Below are 19979 nucleotides of genomic sequence, written 5' to 3' on the forward strand. Positions count from 1 at the left end.
TCTATGGAATACTCCAGGCCTGTTAATGTCCATGTTAAAGGCAAATTAATGCTTAAACCATCTTTCCTCTACAGTAAGAGTTATTTAATAACAACAGGAATGACAGTGCTTTTAGTATTGGCAGTGAACAAAGGAAGATAAAGGCAAACACCCAAAACCCAAGATGGGAGATGAGGATGCAAGAATAGAGCTTTACACAGCAAGAGGAAATAAAAGGATGAAACAAAAAGCTTAACTACAAGGCCAGGGAATGGGTCCTTCTGAGCTTTCCCTGGCAAACATCCAAGGGAAGTGGCAAGTGCAAGGCCCAGCAGAGCAGCAGTTGTGAGGCTGCTCTGCCCCTGACACCACTGCAGATTGGGATGCTGGTTATTTCTTTACTCCCCAAAAAGGCAACTTTAACCTTTCATTCTGAACCCCTGTCAGAGGATTATTTGCTGGAGAGATAATGCCATTTATACATCTTCTTATATGACCTAGATCTGCAACAATATGAATGCTTTATATAGAAACAGACTCACTTTGGCTGGAAAAGATCAAGTCTGACTACACCTTCCCATCTCTCCACGAGGGAAAGCTGTGCCTGTGCCCCTCTGCCAGCCAAGCAGCTCAGGCACAGGGGGTGGGACACCTTGCTTCAATTCTGGTGGTGTTTCCTCAGTTTCTTCCTTCCCCTGCTCAGCAAATCCACACTAAGCACCCGGGGGGGGGGGGGTGTCACTTGAACAGCCCAGGCAGCATCTGGCTCTTCCTGTCCCATCAGTCCTTTCTGCTCTAGAGGTACAAGGTTCCACTGGACTGAAAAGCCTTCAGTCTGCCTGGGTAAGCCAAGAGAAAGCCTTGAGCACCAGGGAGGGTTTGCAGCCAGTACCCCCTGGGGTCACAGAGAGGAGCAGAGACAGCACTGAGGGTGTTCTGCAGAAAGCACCTGGAGCCAGCCCTGCCCTTACACAACGGCCCAGAAAATGCTCTGGAAACAGACAATGAGGTTATCCAAGAGTGTTTTAATGCCCTTCTACTTCATTTATCTCGGGGTTTGAGCAGAGGGTTTGTTTTGAACTGAAGGCTATTGCAACCTCAGCAAGGGAATTTCAAGAATTAAGAGTTTTCTCTTGAAAAAGAAAATGAAATGGCACAAGCTGGTTGGTCTGTGTGCTCACAGCAAACCCATCTCTGGGCAGCCTTCCTGGCAGCACTCAGATGCTGGCCAGGGCAGAGCGTGGAGCACGAATCATTCCGTGCAAGTTAGTTAAGATTTCAATTAACAATTAAGTGATTAATGTTAACTTCTGGCACTTGCTGAAGGGACCCTACTTCTGCCCTGTGAGGAACCAGAGGGGTTGTCACAGATGGGAAGTGCAGGGCTGCACAGGGACTGGTCCCTGCTGGTTCCCTGGGCCAGGACTGATCCCTGCTGGTCCCGGACTGATCCCTGCTATTCCCTGGGCCAGGACTGGTCCCTGCTGGTCCCCGGGCCAGGACTGGTCCCTGCTGGTCCCCGGGCCAGGACTGATCCCTGCTATTCCCCGGGCCAGGACTGGTCCCTGCTGGTCCCCGGGCCAGGACTGATCCCTGCTATTCCCCGGGCCAGGACTGATCCCTGCTATTCCCCGGGCCAGGACTGATCCCTGCTATTCCCCGGGCCAGGACTGATCCCTGCTATTCCCCGGGCCAGGACTGATCCCTGCTATTCCCCGGGCCAGGACTGGTCCCTGCTATTCCCCGGGCCAGGACTGATCCCTGCTATTCCCCGGGCCAGGACTGATCCCTGCTATTCCCCGGGCCAGGACTGGTCCCTGCTATTCCCCGGGCCAGGACTGGTCCCTGCTGGTCCCCCGGCCAGGACTGGTCCCTGCTGGTCCCCTGGCCAGAACTGATCCCTTCTATTCCCTGGGCCAGGACTGGTCCCTGCTGGTCCCCCGGCCAGGACTGGTCCCTGGCCAGAACTGATCCCTTCTATTCCCTGGCCAGAACTGATCCCTTCTATTCCCTGGGCCAGGACTGGTCCCTGCTGGTCCCCGGGCCAGGACTGGTCCCTGCTGGTCCCCGGGCCAGGACTGGTCCCTGCTGGTCCCCGGGCCAGGACTGGTCCCTGCTGGTCCCCGGGCCAGGACTGGTCCCTGCTGGTCCCCGGGCCAGGACTGGTCCCTGCTGGTCCCCGGGCCAGGACTGGTCCCTGCTGGTCCCCGGGCCAGGACTGGTCCCTGCTGGTCCCCGGGCCAGGACTGGTCCCTGCTGGTCCCCGGGCCAGGACTGGTCCCTGCTGGTCCCCGGGCCAGGACTGGTCCCTGCTGGTCCCTGGGCCAGGACTGGTCCCTGCTGGTCCCTGGGCCAGGACTGGTCCCTGCTGGGCCCCGGGCCAGGACTGATCCCTGCTATTCCCTGGGCCAGGACTGGTCCCTGATATTCCCTGGGCCAGGACTGGTCCCTGCTGGTCCCTGGGCCAGGACTGGTCCCTGCTGGGCCGGACTGATCCCTGCTATTCCCCGGGCCAGGACTGGTCCCCAGCCAGAACTGATCCCTTCTATTCCCTGGCCAGGACTGGTCCCTGATGTTCCCTGGCCAGGCCAGCTGGGATCAGAAGCCCAGGAGTCTCTGGGCACTCAGCTGAGTCACACAGAGTGAGGCCAAGCAGGGAGCACAGAACCAGGAGAGTGTTTCCTACCTCTCCCAGCCTCCCTGGCTCCCAGGAACTGTTCCCTGGAAGGCTCCAGGGGCCAGTCTGGAGACCCACAAAAACAACAACATGGAAGATGCTCAAACTTTCAAGTAACAAAACACTGGGGAGTAGCAGCAGGAGGTACACCCCTCCCTGAATTCCATGCTGATGCAATTAGAAACTGAAGAATTCAGTAAATGGTTTAAAGGAATCTATTCAAGTGAAGACCCAAACCCTTGTTAATTAATTGGAGAAAATAGGGGAGGATCCACTAAGAACACAAACAGCAGGACAAACCTTGCTGAGGACTTGTCTGTTGAGGAAGATCCAGAATAACAATGTGTGCCCTATTCCTGCTGCCAAATGAAAGCCACACACTGTTCATTATCCTCCTTCACAGACACCTTAACAAACCCAAAGCATCTCAAGACTGATAGAAAGAGAACTGGTTGAAATACTGCAGCAGTTTACTGGGACCAAGCAAGTCCTGAAATTCCTGACTTGTCAACTGGCAGAAAGGATCTTCACAAGTTCAGCAAATGCAACTGACCCAGAGGCATCATCCTTAATTTGTAAACAGCTGGAAACCAAAACCTCAGGAATTTTCTCTTGCCCTTTGTTTTTGTTTTAATCCTGTTGATATTTGTTCATGGGGATGCACGAGGAGGCCCCCCCAGTGCCCACTTTTCCCATGAAGGGCTCAAACAAGGCTTATTGTCCTCAGCAAGTGATGGACATAAAAGTATCAGGAACAAGAAGTCTGCAAAACCCTTTAAAAGATGAGAAAATCTATGTTATGATGGATTTATGATATTTACAGGGGAAGAGGGGAGAAGTAAAAAGCCCTAAAAACCCTTCTGAAAAACAAACCCAGCAAGAATTTAGGATTTCAGCTCTCTAATCCCCCTGGGCAGGATATCAAATGGGTATTTGTGCAGATTATTTTTAGATCTATTAGTTTGCTCTGATACATTTGATCACATGGCACTGGGGAATACACTCTATTCATTTTAATAAAGTCAATATGATAATATCATTTCATGAATCTCAGGTTTTAGCACTTGGCAATTATCCTTTAAGGTATCCTTCAGTTATCCAAGATCTTTCCAGTGTGTAACTGTATACACATCTATTTACAAAGGCAGAATGGGTGGGTTTGCAATACTGAGTGCTGAGTGCATCTAAAAGAAAAGGCACTGAGAGTACAAAGTTTATTAACTGAGCTATTAAAGCTGCATTTCCCTGGAATTCAGCTGTGTAGTGCATACTGCTGTCCCCTTATGAACTGGCTGTAGTATAAATGTTAAGGCCCATTAGGCACAAACTTAATTAGGCCCCAGTTCTCTGAGCAGTGCAGTGGAAGGGCTGGTTCTGTCTGTCCCACCTGCCCTGCCCAAGCTCTGCTGCCCCACATCTGCCACAGCATCTTCATCCACCCTGAGTTATGATCACTGGAACAAATAAACTGCCCCCAGGAAGGCAAACTCCTGCTTTTTAAAAGCTCAGTCCCTTTAACCTTTGAAGATGTTTCCCCAGTGCAGACAAAGCTGCTGCCAACAGGAGAGCAACAACTCTCACAGGTGCAGATTTCAAAGGACCACGAAGCACCTGCAAGATTTATTTGAGTTTAAAATAAGTTGAAGCATTGCCTGTATCAAAACATTCTGAATATCAAATACTCCACTTCACTGGGAAAAAAAACATTGGTAATTATTTTTAACTAAACTTGATCTGTGAAACAATCTGCCTACATAGAGGGAGGAAACAAAGTCTGCCTATTTATCTTAAAATCTCCTCCTGAGAGATTGTTTTATTTAATTCCCAGACCTCTGCCAGCAGAGTAGAGCAGTGAAGACAAACCCACCTCTAGAACAGCCTTTCCCTCAAGAGCTGGAGAGGAAAGACACAAAAACCAAGCACAGAGGAGACCATAAGTTATTAAAGCACAAGTAAGTAGAGCAAAAATAATCCCAGTTACATGTCCTTCCCAAGCAGGCTTTTTGTGGAAATCAAACTTTCAACACATTTCCTGGAAACAGAAGGTAGAAAATTCTGTCTGAGGCAAAGAATTGGGATCTCAACAGCTTCAGGCTGCCCATCACATCCTGGTGAACCATCTGAGTGATCCACCACCCACTGCAGAGCATCTGACTGAGCACAGACACAGAGAGTGGGGATAAAAAAAGGTAAGAGTATAAAAGGTTCCTGCACCTTTCACAAGATGGCATTTATAACCCAGAGAAGCCAAAAGTGATCAAACATTCACTCTTTCTGCAAGTGTGAAAACACAGGAAGCAAAGAGCAGCAATAATTAATCCTTAAAGCATCAGCTCACAACACATCAGAGACAGAGCCCCACATTTGGAAGGGCTACCAGGAGACCTTAGAAGTGTCTCCTTTGCAAGATGTAACACCCTCAGCAGTGCTCACAGGCCCTTTTAAGGACACTGGCTGCCACTTTAACATCCCCTGTGACCTGCTGGATGAAATTCTGATAAGGTACCCAGCTGTGCCTGATTTTCTCCATAAATCATGTTTCAAGAGCTCTAGTAAAATCTCTTTTATTTTTCATAAATTACCAATACCATTGATTTCCCTCAAATATTATTTCTCCTCCATTATAAGAATAATTAGATAAGAACTGTCTTTTGTAAGAAAACCAACATTTAGCTATTTTCCTGTGAAAAATGTGGAGGTGTTCCCATAATTTCAGCTAAAAAACCAGGGCAGGATGCCCTCACTAAGAGGGGTGGGATACTATTAATGTTCTGAGATACATTTGTAGCTCAAGACTCAGCAGGGAGAGAGGGTGTGAAACCCACAAAATGCTTCCCTTGAAGACAGGCATGTCTTGCTATTCTGACTTTGTTTCCACTAAAGTGTTCAGTACAGCCTTTTCTGCATTTCCAGTTATGGTGAACTCCTTGGAGTGCCTCTAAAAATCTCAGCTTCAAAGGCAGAGCATCAAACCAGCTCCTGGCAGCCAAGCACCACCCGAGAGGTGGCACAGCACAACCAGCTCCTGCACATCACTGAAGAGTTCAGCTTCTCTTCTACAGGAAACTGCAGGGTTCCCATCAAAATTCCCTGGCTTTTCCTCACATTCTTGTGTTTCAGGCTCATCAATGTTAAGCCCAAAGGCCTTGGGTTTGTTTCCTTTTGATATATAGACTATGAGAACATTAATTTTGGATATGCATGGCTATAGGCTTTGTGCATGAAGACTTGGGAAGGGCTCTACCCATGTGGGTGTGTCCTTTGAGCCCCCACAGTGGATTCTGACATGGTCTTTAATATCATAGAGTGGATTGGGTTGGAAAAGACCTCTGAGATCATCAAGTCCAACCCTTGATCCAACCCCACCGTGATCACCAGACTATGGTACGGAGTGCCCTGGGCTGGTGATCACAGTGGGGTTGGGTCAAGACATGGCTGGATCAAAGATATCGTGATCACAGTGGGGTTGGATCAAGACGTGGTGGATTCTCACTCAGTGCCACATCCATAGAATCACAGAATGGATTGGGTTGGAAAAGACCTCCAAGATCATCAAGTCCAGCCCTTGGGCCAACTCCAGTCCCTTTACCAGATCATGGCACTCAGTGCCACGGCCAAGCTCAGCTGAAAAACCTCCAGGGATGGGGAATCCACCCCCTCTCTGGGCAGCCCATTCCAATCCCTGAGCACTCTCTCTGCAAAGAATTTTTTTCTGCTCTCCAACTTCAATTTCCCCTGGCAGAGCTTGAGCCCATCGTGCCCCCTTGTCCTATTGCTGAGTGCCTGGGAGAAGAGACCAACCCCCACCTGGCCAGAACTTCCCTTCAGGGAGTTCCAGACAGTGCTGAGGTCACCTCTGAGCCTCCTCTTCTCCAGGACTCCCCTAACAGAACAGCAAGCCCTGGATTTTCCTACAGCCAGCACACCTTTGGGATGCCAACAGCAGCTCCCAGCACACACTACCCCCAGCCCAGCTCCAGCTGACTCACATGATGATCCTCCTGTTGAGGAACCAGTATTTCCGCCGGTGCCGGTCGTATCCGATGGGCTCGTGCCGGATGTAGGGCTTGTTCTTTTGGATCTCGGCCACGCAGTCGGTGACCCCGGGCACCTTGTGTGCCACGCACACCTCGCACTGCCACTCGTCCTCGGGCACCTCCTCCAGCGGCGGCTTCACGCACTCCAGGTGGTACACGGCCGAGCAGGTCTCGCAGCACAGCAGGTCCCCCAGCTTGTGGCACACCCTACAGTGGTCATCGTACTGAATGACGCCCTCGGACATCAGCTCTTCGCGGGCAATGTTTGTGGTGAGGAACTGATCCACTAAGAACTGCAGCACTTTGATTTTATTCTCTACGGGTCCATAGGGATAGTCCTCTGTCTCTTGGTAAGGAAGAACATGATGGTATTCCTTGTCACTCTCACAATATACCCGCAGGACCTCTGGCCACGTCATTCCATCTATGAAATACAAAGTGGAATTAACGCTATCTTTGAGGTCAGCAGGTCCAAAGGTAGTATTTGAAGTGTCTTCTTCACGTAAAACTGCTTTTAAAAGCACTATATGCATCTCTGCCATAAGTGTGCACTGCTCTTGACTTACCAGAGCAGCACAGAAGTCCTCAAAACGAAAAGGAGAGAGGCGTAAAACAGTGCCAAAGTTCCTCAGTACCTCATAGATGGCAATAACATTCATTATATGCTCACTAGGCACCATTAAGTCCTCTGAGGATTTGGGAAACTCCAAGGGTGGGATATCCTTCTCTTCCAGTATTGGAGAACGAGGACGATGTGCTCTTTGTCTTCTCCTACCTGGAACAAAAAACAACAGTCAGAATTTTGCTCTTCACAGGTTTAAACACCTCTCATCAGTGGCTGTGTCAAACTTCCTAAACTGTTGCCAGTTAAGGATTCAATCTTCACAGTTACAGAAGTGTGACAACTCAGCCAATAATCTCATACTTCAACAGAGTGGAAATAAAGCACAGGATATCTGAAGTCTTGCTTTAGACACCAAAGCAGTTGCAGTTCCCATAAATACACACCTGCAGAATCCTTGAAAAGACAACTAGAAATTTAATTGCTTCAATTACTTAGAAAGACATTTCTTTCAGCCAAAATAATAATTTAGAAATTTTTCTCATTTTTCTTCAGCATGACTTGTTTCAACTTGAAGCATCAAAATCCAGACAAGGGATATTCTGTACTAAAACACTGCAAGCTGTTCTATCCAGCAACAGCACCCAGGAAAGCTCATTGCAACCAAATGAAAACAACAGAGAACTGAAAGCACTTTGCCCCCCACTTTCTGACTAGAATGTTTCTCCTGGATACCAACAGGCCACAAACAAAAGTCAAATGTGATGTTTTATGAAAATATTTTGAAAATTCCTAAATTCTCAAAAACAACAACCAAACAAACAAACAACTCAAAAAAACACAAAATAAGGGGGGAGAAGACCTGCCACTGCAGGCAGATACCCAAAGACAGAGCCTGCTGAACCTAAAACACCACAATTAAAACTTCAATGCACTGAAAAGGGGGAAAAGAGTTACCAGAAAGAGCAGCTCCCTTTAAGAACCACCATAATGCACAACAAATGGTTCCAGAAATGAAATAAATCAGTCCTTGAGGTGGTACAGCGAGAGGACACCAGACACAGCTCTCCCTTCCCAACCTCAAACTTTAAATGTTTTGCAAAAACTGCCCACTCCAACAATACAGATGAACTGCCAGACGTTTCCATTACAGAAGGAATGGGTCAGCATCATCTGAGGATAAAAATAACTTTCCAAGTTTAGTGAAGTTTGAGTTGTGACTGTGGAAAAAGAAAGAATGTTTCTATGACTGTCCTCCAACAGGCACAAATCAGTGGAAAATCTTTAACCATGGCAAACACACCAAGAAAAGCCAAAACTACTACAAAGACACTGGAGTGTCACAGCCAGGAGTTTTCTGGATTAAACTCCACTTTTCTATCACCACGATCCAAAATCAGATAATAACTTTTAAAAGACCACAAAGCCAAACACACACACACATTAAACTGCTTCAGGGTCCTGAAGTTTCCTTCAGCTTTGTGTGGGACCAGGCCCAGGCCCAGGTGGCCAAGAAGGACAGCACCTCACAGCAGACATTCTGCAGTCACTGATGGTCCTCACAGAGGCCAAACGCCCCCAAAGCCAGCAGAGCTCTCAGCTGGGACCCTTTCCAGTGTCTGTAGCAGAGCAAGGTGTGTGTCACACAGAAGAGCCCCAAAACAGCCCTCCAAGAGGCAGAACAAGGACCTTACCCTGCTCCACCCAAACCCATCCCAAGTGACACCCCCAGGAATTTCAGACAAACCAGAATGAAGCACAGCTGAACCAAGCAAAGGCTCCTTAATCCTTCTCAGGGGATTTTTCTCCTCCAATGAATTCTATTTGTTCTATGCACAGGGGTTTGTTCCTCACTAAAAAACCAGACTCCCAATGCACCATCCTTCCTGACATCCCTTTCCCAAGGGACAACCACAGGGATGGAATCACAGAGCAGTTAAGGCTGGAAAAGACCTTTAAGGTAAGTCCAGCCATGATCCCAGCCCCACCACCACGCTCACCACCAAACCTTGTCCTCGAGTGCCACACACACCCCTTTTCTGGACACTTCCAGGGGGCACAACTCCACCCCTTCCCTGGGCAGCTGTTCCAGTGCTTTACAGCCCTTGCAGAGAAAAAAACTTTCTTAATGTCTACTCTGGACCTGCCCTGGTACAATCTAAGGCCACTGTATTGTTACATCAACAAAGAACCTTAAAGCAAGGCATTCCTAACATGTTTTGACAAAATCCATCTCTAATGCTTCCTCTTAGGAAGGAGGCACTTTGGTCTAATTAGAGATGTAGAACAAGTGTGTTATCAGGACACAGAGTGTGTCACTATGGCATGATACAGAACTGTATTTGGGTGCAAGCCCAATGCAACTGTGTGGCTCCATTATTCACACCACTCCTTCTATTCAACCAATTTATCTATTTTCATGTTTGCTTTGACATAAAGCACAGAAATTTCAAAAGTGATAATAAAACTACTAGCTGAGACAGTAAGAAACCCAGAGGGCATTTAACCCACGGGCCTCCTTTGCCCAACAACTCGTGTGACACCTCCCCTTCTCTGCACATTCAAATGTTGTGCCCACCCACCCTGCACATCACACCCCACAGCTCAACAGCTCAAATCTCTTCTCTCTTCACACACTGAATTGCTTTGAACAACTCTGAACTGCACATAAACTGGTTTCCAGAGCTAAAGGAGGAAAGGATCCAGAGACAGTGCATGTTTTAGAAAGAAACTGTATTTATCTTGAATGACTTGGTGGCACAGTATTTCAAAGCTTTCTAAGGTGCCTTTTTTCTTTCCTATTTCCCTTTCAATTTGTAATCAATATTTGCTGCACCTGGATTGAACAGAATTTGGAGCTGAGAATCACAAAGTGTGATTTGGAAAATCAGAAATTCCAAGCAATTTGTGCTTACACACATTACTGACTGATGCATCAACTGTGAGCCCAAGAAACACTCCAGAGACCTTTAAAAACCAACAAACACCTGCCAAGACCCCCAAACCAACAAACCCAAATGGTCTAACGACCTCCAGTGAAAAGGAAGGACATTCTCTGCCAAGGTGCTCATAGATCTGGAGCACCTCTAAGTGGCTGCTGAGCTGAAATGCAAAGTGTGGGGCACTGGAACAGGATCTCAGATGTCAGAGTGCTACAGGTCCTTCTTTTGAGCTGGACTGTGTGTGTCCCACTGGTGGGGTGGATCTCCTTCCTCCTCCATTGTCACCTGCCCTGCTCACTCCCCACCCAGCTCACCCTGCTGGGAGCACTTTCACCTCCTGGATGGCTTTGGAGGATCACAGTCCATGTTTACCCAATGGTGCCTCATAAACACACAGAAAGTCCCTCAAACCTTGAAAAATGTTTTCCTACAATAAACAGATCCAACTTCTCAAGTTCTTCACTTTCAAGGACAATCTTTTTTCCCCACAAGGCAAATTGTCCAATGTTTGAATTTGACACTCACTGGCAGACACAAAAAACCCTCAGCCCAACAACATCTTGGGTCTCTTCATTTTATTTTACCTGAAATTATTTTACAGAGTCCAGGATTTGACAACAACTTTTTTTTTCCCTTGTCATTTTTCAAGGGTTTTGGCTTCCACAGGGAATGTTTGTTTCAAGCAGAAATTGCAGTTTGTACTATTTTGCCTAAACCAAACCCCAAGTGGATTCCAGAGCACGAGCAGGTTAATTCTGCTTCCAGCACCACCACCTGCCTGCCCAGACTCTGCACTGAATCTACACCAATCCACTCTCAGTTACAGAAATCCACTCTCCATTTACACCCCCGAAGTCTCCCCAAACACTCAAGTTTTATGACATGCAAATTGGATACTTGTAAGAGCGTTTTTGCACATTAAGTCTCTGAGTGGAATTTCACCTCCAAGTTTGAGGCAGCACAAAGGAAGAAAACACCCACTCGTGGCACAGCTGTCTGGAAGGACAAAGGGATGTGCCAACAACCTCCTGCTGCCACAACTGAGCCCCGACAGGACCCACATCACCCCGAGGGTCTCAGCAGCACAGCTCCATCCACACAAACTTCCTTTAACTGCCACTCCTTCACCAGCTGCCTCCCCAAGTGCCCAGGAAACCTGCCCCTAGTCTGAATTCTCTTGCTGGAGAGCTGCCTGTAATTAAGATTAAAGAGTAAACAATTTTATTCCCATGGCACATTTAATTATAGATATTGATAATTATAATCTACACTTACCATAATCTACTAAAACAATTAATATTACACATATTTAAGCAAACACACTATTTGAAATAAAACAAAGTTACTGAAGCAACAGTTTGAATACCCAGAACCAGAATTTACCTAAAAAAACCCCAAACCTGGCTTTATTTTTCTAATATTTCCATCTATTGAACCTATTTCAAATGCTGATCTTTTCAAAATTTAGAAATGGAGTTTGAAAGGACCAAAAAGGTTCTCTTAGAAATTAAAGGGAGTTTGAATGGACCAAAAAGGTTCTCTTAGAAATTAAAGGGAGTTTGAAAGGACTAAAAAGGTTCTCTTAGAAATTAAAGGGAGTTTGAAAGGACCAAAAAGGTTCTCTTAGAAATTAAAGGGAGTTTGAAAGGACCAAAAAGGTTCTCTTAGAAATTAAAGGGAGTTTGAAAGGACTAAAAAGGTTCTCTCATTCACAGACTGAAAGAAGAAAAGGGAGTCACACCCATTCTTTACCATGGGAGAGTACAGAACTCAGAACTGCTTTAACCACCTTTAACATGTGCTGGATCATGCAGAGAGTTTGAAACCAGAGTCCTGACTGAACCACTGACAGTGTCCAGAGCACAGAGAGGTTGGATCAGCACTAAATGTGACTTCCATGCTCTTCAGCTGTGGTTATTCCAGCCAAAGGCAGCCCAGCAGAAATGCCCAGCCCAGTCCTGCCCTGCCCCGGGGATGCCACCCGTCCCTGCCCTGCAGAGGGACAGCCCAGCACGGCCCAGGGAGGCTCTGCTGGGGGGGACCCTCCAGGACAGGCCCTGCCAGAGGGGTGGCAGCTGCACTGCTGTCACCTGAGGAACAACCACTGGGCCCAGCCTTTCCTGAGCTGAAGGCTCACAACTGTTCTCGAAAAACTTTCCCTTCCTCAGAATTTCTCAGGGCCCGAGTCAGGCTCAGGGTTCCTGCTCGCTGTTGCCATGGAGAGGATAAACTCAGTAAGAGCACCGGGGAGAGAAAAGACCAAGGAGGAGCTTCAGAGACTTCAGGAACCTGCCACAGGAGGGGGGAAATACAGAACATCCCCAAGGACTTTCAGAGACTTCAGGAACCTGCCACAGGAGGGGGGGAAATACAGAACATGCCCCTCCTCTCCAGTCACACTCCACAGAACTGACCCCAGCAAGTGGAAAGACTTTCCCCCCAAAAGAGATTATGAATTTTTGGTTTCAGGTCCCACAAATCAAGCCTTACAGAGAGGCCCATCTTTAGTAAGCAGAACTGGGCTGGTTTTGCTTTCCAGATCATGAGTCACTGCCAAAGCTTCTCAACATAAAGACCAGCTGGCAGTTGCATATGATGCCCTGGAAGCAGAGTGCTCCTGGCAGAGCTGACACCCTCTGCTATGGGTTCCCTCCTCCTGGACACCCTGAAACCCCTCCTTGGGGCTGCCCCTTGCTGTCCTGCAGCACTGCTTTGCACCAGCCTCACCTCACATGGGACTGGGCAACAAGCTCTTGTTGGAGATCCCTGAGGAAACTGGGAGCAGTGGGGGAAATGCACACGAGGAGCTTTGTGGGGGTTTCCTTTCCTGTCACCTCAGAATGCAGAAACTGCAGAGCTGCAGGTTGGCCACAGCAATATCCAAGCTGGTTCCTTAATTAAAAGTCAGCCCCTTGGGAGAACATTTGCTCAGCTCACACCAAGGAAGAAAAAGCAGTAAAAGGAATGAGTTTAACATAAAAAAAGAATATATTATGAAAAGCAGCACCGAAATAGAAAAATCTAAATCTTTTTCTTGGGATGGGCCAAAATGAAAGGCTTTGACTTGTCCAAAACACTTTTAAGAATGCCAACATGATAATAAAGGTGATCCAGTATCTGCCTAAAGGTCTCTCTCCCTCCCTCCCTCTCTCCCTATTCACAAGTCTCTTCCAGAAACATTTTCTGAAAGAATAAGGTGTATTTGTAACTACTTGTAGTGATTGTAGCTCTGCAATAATCACACCCAACCCAACTTATTTACCCTGTCTGGAACAAAGAAAAATAAAAAACATCAAACATCAGATTAAACTGAATCTAAATCAACATTAAAACTGAGAGCCAGCCCAAATCTTCCAAAATCCACATTTATTCACCTTCCACCAGTTCTATGCCAAACAATGACCAATTATGGAATTTTACTGCAGATCCCAGAAAAGTCTGTACAATAAACTCACCTGCAGCCCATCAAATTTCCCTGCCTTTTACAACACTGATATTTGGTCAGGGTGAGGCACTTGCAGCAGAGCTGCTGGAATGACCTGAGTGACAAACTCTGTCTGCAGATAAACTGCCCATTTCCGTGTCAATACAGCAGGAGCAGCCCCAGATTTCTCCCTCCCTCCACGGTTCTGTTGTTAGGACTCTCTCCTAAATTTGTCATGACTGGCAGGATGAAGCAGAGACTGTTCCCTGCAGAGCACAAATCAAGGTGCAGGTCACTGAGTGGCACAATAAGAGGTTGAACTTGGAGAAGAGGGGCCCCAGTGGGGTGTTTGGGAGGCTGGGAAATCTCCTCTCAGACAAGAGGCTGCACATTTACTGGCCCATCTCAGTGTCTCCACTTAAACAATCCCTCAAGAGCAGGAAAAGGTGTTAGGATAAAAAATTACTACAGGCACACAAAATGCTGGACTCCAGCTGGATTCTTTCACTCTGAAGATAAAGGCTCACTGGTGAAGTAACCAGTTACCAGAAGCTCTGGTCAAGCCCTGCAAGTGCTCAGACAGCAAAATCCATCCAAAACCACTATTTCATGTGTTGTAGCATAAAGAGCTTGGCTCCCAGCTCCATGCTTGTTGATGATGATGATCTCAGATGTAGAGCTCTTCCTAAAGCTAGTTCTAGTTTTTGATGAGGAAAAATCAAGAAACAAAAACTAAAGGACTTCCAGGCTCCTTGATGAAACCCTTCCCTTAAAATTCTGCAGAATATGGAAAATACTTGGCAACTATAATGCAATGGTGACAAAGGTAAAGAGGAATTTACAGTGAACAGGGAATGGCAAACATGTTTAGTGTCCTAAGAGTCCATCCACCTGCTGGGGATGCAAAGGGCAAGAGAAGGGACAGTGCACACACACAAGGTCTGTCCAGCAGAAGAAAAATTGTGTCATGTGAATTCACCCCCCAAGCTTTTACTGTGCTATTATAAGCAATATATGAAAGGCATTTTACATTTCCTAAGATTCTGCTTCTTTAAATACTTCAATAATAAAAATAACAACACAGTAGAAAAGTATCCCTATATCCAAGTTCAAGATAAACCCAACTCCCCATCAAAGCACAGAAACTGAGCCTTTCTTGGCTTGAGATGTTGCCCTGAGATCCTTTAGTTCATTGTTCAGTGGAGGTTTGAAACAACTGCACCAAGTGTGTCCCCCCTTTAAGTGGGGTGTGATTTAGGTGTAAAAGCTTGGCTGGCAGGAGCCTTTGACTGGGAGGGCAAGATTTTTAATAACCTGCTCTCCAAAGATAAACTCTTCAGCCTCCAAGATTGTACAACGTGGCTGTAATTCAGGCTGCACATGGCTGAGGGGTGAGGGAGGAGAAGGACTGGTCAGCACCTGTCCTGGTGAACCCTGCAGGATTCTGCCAGGAGCCAGTTTAAAGCAGGGGAGGAGAGGCCCCTTCCCAAGGAGCTCTGTCAGTCACTGGGAATTACAGCCTGTCTGGTTGGAAGGCAAAGAAACGACAGACAAAAGTCTGAATCTCAACAGAGCCAAAGGCCAGCCTGGCTCAGGGGGCACCCGAGTCAAACAGCTCTGCAGGAACAAAACTCAGCCCAGCCCTGCAGCTTTGGCTGCTTTGAACTCTGCTCTGGCCACTGTCACACACAGAGTGATGGTGGATGAACCCTCCCCTCGCCCGTTCCTGCTGTTCTCATGCCCAGCCCCTCTCCCTGCAGCGTGCCAGGGCTGGCACCACCAGCAGTGCCACCCCAGCACAGGTGTCTGTCCAGGAGGGGACACGGACTGAGCTGAGCCGGGGGAAAGTTTGAACTTTCTTTGCAAAAGGGCAACAACTGGGAGAGAGGGAAGGAGGGAGAGAGACCTTTGGGCAGATACTGAACTAGTGAGAGCCACCAGCAAATCGCCAAATAACAACAGAGACGTTTCAGCTCTCACAAACTCGGCACAAAGAAGCAGCAGCTAAGGGTGAAAATGCCCACACTTACCCTTCCCTTAAAGAAGTGAACTCAAGGCCTCCTGAGCAGGTGAGAAATAAACACATAATGATCCAAATGGTTTCTGATACACCTAAAACCTGTCCATGCTTGTACAACAATGCACAGAGAGCTACCCTGGGACCTGCCAAAACACTGAGCACATTTCAGAAATTGCATCCACCCATTCTCTGCACAGCCTGGATTTCAAACCTGGATGCTCAGGTAGAAAACATTCTCCTGATCCAGCCACTTAAAATCATAGCAAGATTATTTCCCTGACATGAGCACTCTAAAAAAAATCAATTAAAATAAAGTTATCACAACTAAGCAGAAAATGAAGAGTTAAAAGTCAGGGAGTGCTTTGGAGCTTTTCTCTTCTGTGAAGACAGATCTCAATCTTTAAAGTAATAACTACTCAAAAAAGTTCAATTTGATGGCAGGACATCCCTGCAACAGGTAAACTGACAGCTTAAAAATAATCTCTAAATTATAATGCATGGACTTATTTTGATCCATTTACGTTCTTGAGCACACGGATATAAGTTTAAAAAATATATAGACAAAACACACAGAGCTTTTGAAAGGACTATTATGAAGTCATAGAATGAGCCAATACCATTAACTCACCAAAATAATAACAAATTTACAGGTTTAGCAGCGAGTACTTCCCCCTTTCAACAAGTCATCATCCAGCTACTCGAAACTACATTCCTTTTTTCAATTAAGATGCAGCGCATTTACAGAACAACCTGTTCCTCCCCCCTGCAAAGTGGCCCAACTCTTGCCGGCTGTCCCGGAGCCCACCACGGCTGCTTAACTACTCTCCTGCTTCAGAGGCTTAAAAAATGTAGAAAAAATAAATGCTGAGCTTGAACTCCATTCTGGAACGAGTTCAAAAAATCCAAAGTGCTTAAGTTTAAATAAAGGAATTTTTGGAGCTTGAAACCCACATGTTTAATGAACCAATTAAGGACAAACAGCAGTGCAGGCCTTAAAAAAACTGTGCCCAAATTTGCCACTAGAATTTAAAAAAATAACTACAATGATGTTTCACGAGTTTTAACCCCGAGTTTTAAAGGTTGCTACACCTTGAGACAAACGCAGCATTGAAACCCAAGACTTTTGACTCAACCTCCACCTTTTAATCTTCGTGCTTAACTAAAACTGGGTGTAAACACCCTCGCAATGAGGCCCTGTGCACTTTTCCCCAAACTATAACAATGCAATCTCCATTTTGAACAATGCACCTCATTTCCCTCCTTGGAAAGCTACTTTTGTCTTAAAGCCACTCAACTGGGTCCACTTATCGCTCTCATTTCCAGCGCCTGAAAATCCTCAGTGCTCCTGGGGCTTTTTGCTTTTTTCAGGCCACTTCGAGTCGCCTGCGCTTCCTTTCCTTTCAACAGCATTTGCAAGCACAAGCCACCTTTTCCTGTGTTTCGCTGCAAGCAGCTCTTTGCAGGGCATGCCTGGCGCTTCCCTTGCTTTTACATTCAAACTCGGGACACTGCTCGTTCCGGTGGGTCCCTCCTGCGGGCACCGGGACCTTCGGGCACAGCATCCCCTCCTTCCAGCCAGCGGGGCCCGCCCGCCCTCCTCCCTCCGCCCGGTGCGTGTGTGCGGAGCATCCTCAGGTGTTCCTGCATCCCTGGGGCTGCCAGGGGGGATCTGCGTCCCTCCTGGCCCTGCCAGTGCGTGCGGAGCTTCCCATGCCCAGAGGGAGCGTGCGGGGCACCTGTTGGACCCGTGTGGGGGACTCCTGGACCCGCGTGAGGGATCCCTGGACCCGGGTAAGGGGCTCCTGAAACCGCGTGAGGGACCCCTGGACCCTGTGAGGGATCCCTGGACCCGGGTGAGGGATCCCTGGACCCGGGTGAGGGATCCCTGGACCCGGGTGAGGGATCCCTGGACCCGGGTAAGGGGCTCCTGGACCCGGGTAAGGGGCTCCTGGACCCGGGTAAGGGGCTCCTGGACCCGGGTGAGGGATCCCTGGACCCTGTGAGGGACCCCCGCACCCCTGTGAGGGACCCCCGCACCCCTGTGAGGGACCCCCGCACCCCTGTGAGGGATTTCTAGCTCGCGTGTGTTCGCCCCCGGGCTCCTACCTGGGGTGCTGCTGTAGGTGCTGTGGCTCCTGAAGCTGCTCTCAGTGCAATAACTGGCGTCGTCCTCATCCTCCATCTCCTCGGGGTAGTCGGAGTCGTCGTCGTCGTCCTCCTCCATTATCTCCTCCTCGTCTTCCTCCTCGGAGTCCTGGTTATCCTCGGGGTCTGCCTCCTCCTCCTCCTCCTCGGACACCATGCTCTCGTCCTCCTCCTCCTCGCTCTCATGATCGTCGTACACCACTTTGCTGATGCTCCTCCTGGCCGAGGCCGCCCTGCCGTGGCCGCCGCCGCCTCCCGCCGCTGCCCCCGGCTGCGCGGAGCCGGCCCTGCCCCTGCCCTTGCCGGGGGTGCCGCCGCCCGCCTTCCTCCTGCCGGCGCCCCTGGGCGAGGCGGCGGCGGGCGGCGAGGCCTGGGCAGCGCCGGCCGCCTTGTGCTGCTGCTTGGGCCCCGCCGGGGCCTCGGGCTGGGCCGCGGCCGCCCACCTGCCGCGGCTGGTTCCGCGCTGCCGGGAGCGCAGCCCGCCGATGGGCCCCGCCGGGGCCGCGGTGCTGGCCGGGGCTGCCGCCGCCGGCTGCTGCTGCTTGGCCGGCCTCCCGCGCCGGCCCCGCATCGCTGGGCGCTGGCCGGGGGTGGGGGGGGAGCGAGCGGGGCGGGGGCGCGGGGGCGGCTCGAGGGGCGCTGCAGGCGCGGCGGGGGGAGCGCGGCGGGGCCGGGCCGGGCCGGGCCGGGGCGGCGGGGCCCGCTCAGCGCTCGGGGCCCGCGCCCCGCTCCGTGTCGCCGCCCGCCGCCATCTTGTTCCCCGCCCGCGCTCGCCGCTCGCGCTCGCAGGGGAAGCGGCACCAGGCCCCGAGCGCGGACACGTGACCGCCACACAGCGCCGGCAGGGGGCGCCCGGCACCGCCACACAGCGCCGGCAGGGGGCGCGCAGCGCCGTGCGCCGGGTGTGTCGGGATATATCGGGATAGTGAGATACAGCGGGATGGTGGGATACACCGGGACACATCGGGATATATCGGGATAGTGGGATACACTGGGATGGCGGGATACATGGGGATATACGGATACACCGGGATATATCGGGATAGTGAGATACACCGGGATGGTGGGATACATGGGGATATACGGATACACCGGGATACATCGGGATATATCGGGATAGTGGGATACACTGGGATGGCGGGATACACCGGGATAGCGGGATACACCGGGATATACGGATACACCGGGGTGGTGGGATACACCGGGATAGCAGGATACATCGGGATAGCGGGATACACCGGGATATACGGATACACCGGGGTGGTGGGATACACTGGGGTGGTGGGATACACCGGGACACACTGGGATATAGCAGGATATGCCAGGATAGTGCGATACACCGGGATAAGGGATGCACCAGGACACACCGGGGTATATTGGGATATACCAGGACACACTGGGACATACCAGGATATATCGGATACCAGGATATAGGGATACACCGGAACATATCAGCATACAGGGATATAGGGACACACTGGGATATATTGGGACACACCAGAATATATTGGGATACACCAGGACACACTGGGATATATCAGGACATATCAGGATATGGGGATACACCGGGAGATACTGGGACGCACTGAAGTAATTTTGTTCGTTAACTTGTTGCTCAGGCCAAGCACCTCCTCGGCCCCCAGAGCTGCAGGTTGGCAGCGCTGGCAGCAGGACCGAGCCCAGCCTGCACTCCCAGACCCAGCTTTGCACCTGCATCCCTTCCACATGCCGGGCTGCAGCTGCACAGCCTGACCCTTGGTCTGAATACAGGACAATGCACAGCAACAGCCAACACTGCCCAACCCCATTTACACCTTTAGACTCAATCTGAATTCTGAGCCTTCCAAAGTTGCCTTTAGATTGTTTGTGTCAGGCTGATTTTTGCAACCTCTTACAAGATTGCACAGGGTTGTGGTAACTCTTTAAATACATGAACACACAGTACACGTTCTGTGTCCCTCTGTGCACTGGGGATCCTGCCAAGGTACCCACTGCACTGATCACACAGCACTGGGAGAGCATCACCATCTCCAAACTGCTGGGCATTTTCTGTACCTGGAGTAGATCAAAGCTGGTAAGAAACATTTGAGCTGTGAATCAGAATACCTGGTCTCTTAATCCCATCTTATTTAGCAGTTGGAGATGCAGAAGTGCTTCCTGAACAGGACACAAGTAATTTTATGGATGCACAGA

At 49.4% G+C, this 19979-nt stretch overlaps 1 protein-coding gene across 9 annotated transcripts in view; it reads right to left on the minus strand.

Moving 5' to 3' along the window:
* The window catches only part of BPTF (bromodomain PHD finger transcription factor), a 51962-nt gene extending 33408 nt beyond the window's left edge, over positions 1-18554 (minus strand). For all 9 annotated transcript variants that reach the window (XM_071573703.1, XM_071573699.1, XM_071573705.1 and 6 more), the window contains exons 1-2: positions 17748-18554; positions 6646-7468 (exon numbers count right to left, since the gene is read on the minus strand). In XM_071573703.1, the coding sequence (XP_071429804.1) occupies positions 6646-7468; positions 17748-18357 (1433 nt within the window). In that variant the 5' untranslated portion in view covers positions 18358-18554. The remainder of the gene's footprint in view (positions 1-6645; positions 7469-17747) is intronic.
* Between the last annotated feature and the right edge of the window lie 1425 nt (positions 18555-19979).

Source organism: Pithys albifrons, chromosome 19, assembly GCF_047495875.1.
Source record: "Pithys albifrons albifrons isolate INPA30051 chromosome 19, PitAlb_v1, whole genome shotgun sequence".
Taxonomy (NCBI): Eukaryota; Metazoa; Chordata; class Aves; order Passeriformes; family Thamnophilidae; genus Pithys; species Pithys albifrons.